General features: G+C 46.0%; 2 protein-coding genes across 2 annotated transcripts; one reads left to right on the forward strand and one right to left on the reverse strand.

The window, feature by feature from the left end:
* Positions 1-396: 396 nt before the first annotated feature.
* On the forward strand, positions 397-1,263 carry ASPBRDRAFT_201785 (uncharacterized protein; the record flags this gene model as incomplete). The annotated part of the gene is made up of 1 exon (XM_067621603.1): positions 397-1,263. One exon carries the CDS (start codon positions 397-399, stop codon positions 1,261-1,263), a length of 867 nt encoding a protein of 288 aa, XP_067472724.1.
* A 1,028-nt stretch (positions 1,264-2,291) lies between these two features.
* ASPBRDRAFT_97577 (uncharacterized protein) lies at positions 2,292-2,558 on the reverse strand (the record flags this gene model as incomplete). The annotated part of the gene is made up of 1 exon (XM_067629542.1): positions 2,292-2,558. A coding segment is annotated over one exon (267 nt), but the record flags the coding sequence as incomplete, so codon positions are not given.
* Positions 2,559-4,916: the final 2,358 nt, after the last annotated feature.

Here is a 4,916-nt window from a genome sequence, read left to right on the forward strand (position 1 = left end):
TTAAACACTGCTTGCAGATGCTGAATAGGCTATTTTCCGGATTTTCACCAGTTGAGTAAGTGCTGTGAAGTCCCAAATTTGCAGGTTGTGGGATACGGAAGGAGTCCGCATTCCCATGGACGATATGCACATGGTTAACGCCAGATACCTGTCTCCATATTTCCAATCTTAGCATATAATCAGTCCACAGCAGACCCAGTCTTTTAGCCTTGTGCATTCTCGGCCGTTCCCGCAACCCCTTTCACCGACGGCAGCACACTGTCTCCTTTCTTGTGGCTGGACATGGAACAGTGCTCTTATAAATACCTTTTATCCCTCAAGAATCATATTTTCCTTCTCATCTACCCTCGCCCGACTATCACCCTTAACATATATCACTCTCACGATTTGTTCAACATGACCCCATCGAATGCCTGCTTTTTTTGCGGCTGGAGCCAAGCATGTCAACATGATGGCCGCTACAGAGGCCATGTCAACTCGTTCTTTCAGGAGGAAGTCATGTCATTTGGACCCGGAACGGTCCTCAAAGTTCAAGACAACAATCTCCCAACTGATGAGGTGTCCAATATCCGACTTGTTCAGGAACAGACCTCCATCCCAGTTCCGAAGATCCTCGAGGATCGGGAAGAAGAGGATCAAAGGCTGGTCTTGATGGAGCGTATTCCTGGCGAGCCACTCAGCACTGTTTGGCCGAGCCTTTCCTTCGAACAGAGGGAAAGCATTGCAAAACAGACAGCCGAGTATCTACTCGAGCTTCGTGAAATCCAGTCCAATCGCATGCAATCACTCGGTGGTGGACCGGTATTCAACAACAGTTTATTTGCATATGGGGATGACAGTTATTCCCGCGGGCCATTCGCCTCGGATGACGAACTCTGGGTCGAGATGGAGCGTCAATTGCATGAATCTGTTCCCGAGGCCGTGCGGGAACAACTCCGAAGTCGCATGCCACCGGCTACGCCGTATACCTTTACCCACGGGGATCTTACCTACAGCAATATTATGGTCAAGGATGGCTGTGTTACCGGAATCATTAATTGGGAGATGGCCGCGTACATGCCCGTATGGTGGGAGTCTGTTCGTGCGTCAATTTCCGAACATGGTGATGAAGACGAAGATTGGAAGATATTTCTAGAAGAATACATGCCTGATTATAGTGCTGCATATGAATTCTGGCGGGACTATCTTTATCTCTGTCTCGATCCGAGCCAGGTGGAGGCTCTTGAGCAGGCAGAGCGTGAGGCCCTTATGGATGGAAGTTAGCTTTTATTTCCAGAATAATGGATTAGATACTATTTCCAGAGTTATATCTGGTTCTTTTGGTTCAATAAAAGGATCTTTTGAAACAAGGAGCTCGTTTGGGGTAAATTATGATGTTGAAGAACACCTGCAACCAATCAATGTGGAAAGGCGAAGTTTATCTGCTCCTCAACAAGCTCAATCTCCAATAGGACGTATCAGACATGCACTAACCCTATTGTAGTGTAGTGTCTATAAAGGGATGATGCCTTTGTTCTTCTTCTCGCATCCAGGCGCTAGTCGATAGTTGGACGTTCGCCTATACCATCATCGGGTATAGTGATTGGAAATACCGAGCCGGTCAGATATATTTGAGACGACACTCGGGAGGGGGAGATATATAATGGCACTGCACGAAGTTGGTAGGTAATGACAGTACCTTGATACTTCTAACGGAAACATAATTCTAGAGTTCGCCGAGAATGGTGATGTCCGGCGATTCCTACGCAAAGGAAAAGTGCCGTCTGAGTATATGCTCCTCCAATAGGGTCACCAGGCAGAGCAGTCACTGGCATTCTGCCACAGCCACGGTGTGTTACATGGGGATATTGATTGTGGAAACCTTGTGCCTTGATCGTCACTTGAACATAAAGGTATATGGCTCCGATATCGGGAATAAATGCGGAGCCCGTTTGATAATCGAGTAAATGCTCCACTGGAACTACACTACAAAAACAGCTATGGATAAGATATATATGTATATACGGCAAGCAGACAAGGCAAAGAAGTGTCGAATCAGATGATAAAATGCCCTTGGCAATGTCTTCCTCTAACCATTCTGGACTAGCTATCATCCCATAGTATTCGTTGAATTCGGCCATCTCCAGTGATAGAGGTAGCTGGAGTAGCACGTCTTCCGCACTCGGAGATAGAGTCGGCTCAGGGTCTCCCAAATACCTTAAACGGTGTTCTAGGCAATTAGCGCAGCGGCTATCTTCCCTCGATTGCTCCGAAACAGCTGGTTCGGTATTGCTTTTAGCCATTGCGCGCTGAAGGCAATCCTCGCAGCGGCTGGAAACCCGACAATATAGTCCATAACCACATATCTCCCAACACATACAGTAGAGGAAGTGATCATGTCTCTTGATCCGCATCACCTGTCCAGTCTGGTATATACCTTTCCAGACGCTGCAAGTGGGGCAGAATCGACGATTATTTTCAATGAGTTTTTTCCTCCTTTTTCCCGATACTTGTTTGTCGGCAAACTCATTCTTGGAACGAAGCTTGAGACAGTGGCTACAAGCAAAGTAATCCTCATACCTATTGTTGTCAGTATTCCATTGCGATGCAACTATAAGTTCTCATGTGATACTACCTTCTCCTTGTCTCTGCAACACACAGGTATGAGAAATTTTGCTACACTGTTGTACGCTTTTCAACCTCAACAATAGAGCGTAAATACCTATTCGACTGAGACAAAATCAACTGCGAGGGTTAGTCAAGATGATTGTCAATTTTAAGTTGAAGTTCAGCAGGCAGATTTGTTAAGGTGGCGGTAGATGAACAGTCCATAGCAGCCTTTCACGTTGTGGATATTGAGCGTGGGGCAGAGCTCCAATCTTAAAATTCACGGATATAGTGTGGGGCGATCAATTACGTCGGCGCCATGCTAGAAGTACCACATCACGTGACACAGACCTCGGTGTAGCTGAAATATATACTGTCAGTATCTTCTAGTACCAGATTTCGTGACAAGTATCGGAATAACTCACCAAGTAGGATTGGCTTGCTTAAGGCTTACCAGACAATGTGAGAGTACGAGGATTGCGCTGTTTTTGCAAATAGCTCGATGAAGAAATTCGGGGAGATATCCTTGTAAATCTGTTGTGCTGATAGCGAGCGGTTGGCTGGCATAGAAACTGCACATGGCTGAGGAGATTTTGCTGAAAGAAAATTGATGTTGATCGAATGACCTGAGTCAGCCGAGGGGTGTTTTGAAGATTTTTGATCTTTTTCCTGCCGTTTCCGCTTTTCTGCATAGGGTTGTTCCCGAATTTCACCAGGGACATCGTCATGGCTGTCGAGATCAATCTGGCCAGCTTCTACCAACTAGGTCAAACGTCTGAGATGGTATGATTGGAGTCGATAATACTTTTGTCCAATAGGGTCCTGCCAGCAGTGCCAGTCTTGTTTTTACATGATCCAGAGCAGCGCATTTTCTCATACACATCTCGCCAGGCAGTAGTTTGTCCCGAGGTAAGTTCAGCATCAATGCGAGCATCTCTTTCAGACAGCACCTGGGCGGTCTATAAGTTAGTGCCACTCTTATGTCCGCCTTCTGGTGGGCTGGGACACTGTTATCTGCTGTATAGCCAATCGAAATGTCCAGTCTAAGCTGTCTGCCCTTTTCGATCAGATTACCCCAGCCAAGAAGCTGTTCCTCTATAACTGTCCAATCAATGTTGGTACCATCAGAGTGCTGGTGCACAGCAGGCTGTGATATTTATTGCAATACTGATACTGTGAGAGTAATTTCCTCTAGCCGAACCCGTCAGTTTTGAAACACCTTTCGAAGTTAACCTTTTCAACCTTTTCTTCAGATGTTTTTGCCAAGAAATCGCTTGGTTTTATCACCACATTGCGCTCCGTAACCTTATGCACGGACCAGCCATTTAGGGTTACTTTCCACTCAATCAGGGAATGAATACAGATTGATGGCTGTTTAACATATCTCTCCTCCTTCCAAACGTCCAGGGTAATAAACCGAAGTTGATTTGTTTGTACTTGCTGCAAGGCATCTTCATCGGGTATCCGGCTGAGGGAAGGGCTACAGAGAGATACCGTGGGTGAGCGACCGAAGTCACTGGGGGTGGGGGCATATTCGAAGGTTCTGTCCCAAGGATCGGGCAGCTGAAACTGAGAGGCATCGTTTATGTAGGAGGGACTACATGTCATTGCCTCAGGTTGATAAACAACACCGATCAACCTAGTGTTAGTCTATGTTCATGTCAGCCTTATGCGTTGATACCAAATGTAGGCATCATATCATGCGGGGAGGCTGCAGCTGGCAGGCGAAGCAAAATCATCAGTAAGGGCACGAGTTTCTATGACGCCACACCCAGTGCCTTAGGCACACTTAGTCCCTCTGGCAGGAATATCTGTCGGGATAGCAAGCTCTTGATTAGGAAATGCATGAGCAGTATGTTGACAAGTTGCCCAATGTGTTGGACTTGGTGTCATCTGCTTGTCCGATTTGCATGGAAGATTCTAGTCAAATGTGTATTTTCTTTACAGTAACGAGGATATGCCTTGCAACTCATACTCAAAATACATTTACAGAAAAGGCGGAGTTCTGAGACGGTAATTGGACAAAGGCTTTATTTTTCGGGGATCATTTACTGATGCCGCGATGAGGTAGGAATCTTGAGACTGTTGGCAGGCTCGAAGCCACCCATGAGAATCTTATCTTATATATAGTGGGATGGGATTGCTAAACTGTATATGCTTTCCATGAAGTCTACCCAATATTGGGAGATTTAAGACAGAAGGCCTCAGCCTTGTGGAACATCCGAGGATAATAGTCTGTGTAGCATATTATTTGCTACTTAAAATGAGAGGAGCCTCCTGTTATAACCTTAAATTAAATACTGCCGACGATGCTTTTACGTCGGCATTGA

The sequence above is a fragment of the Aspergillus brasiliensis genome (assembly GCF_001889945.1).
Source record: "Aspergillus brasiliensis CBS 101740 unplaced genomic scaffold ASPBRscaffold_57, whole genome shotgun sequence".
Lineage (NCBI taxonomy): Eukaryota > Fungi > Ascomycota > Eurotiomycetes > Eurotiales > Aspergillaceae > Aspergillus > Aspergillus brasiliensis.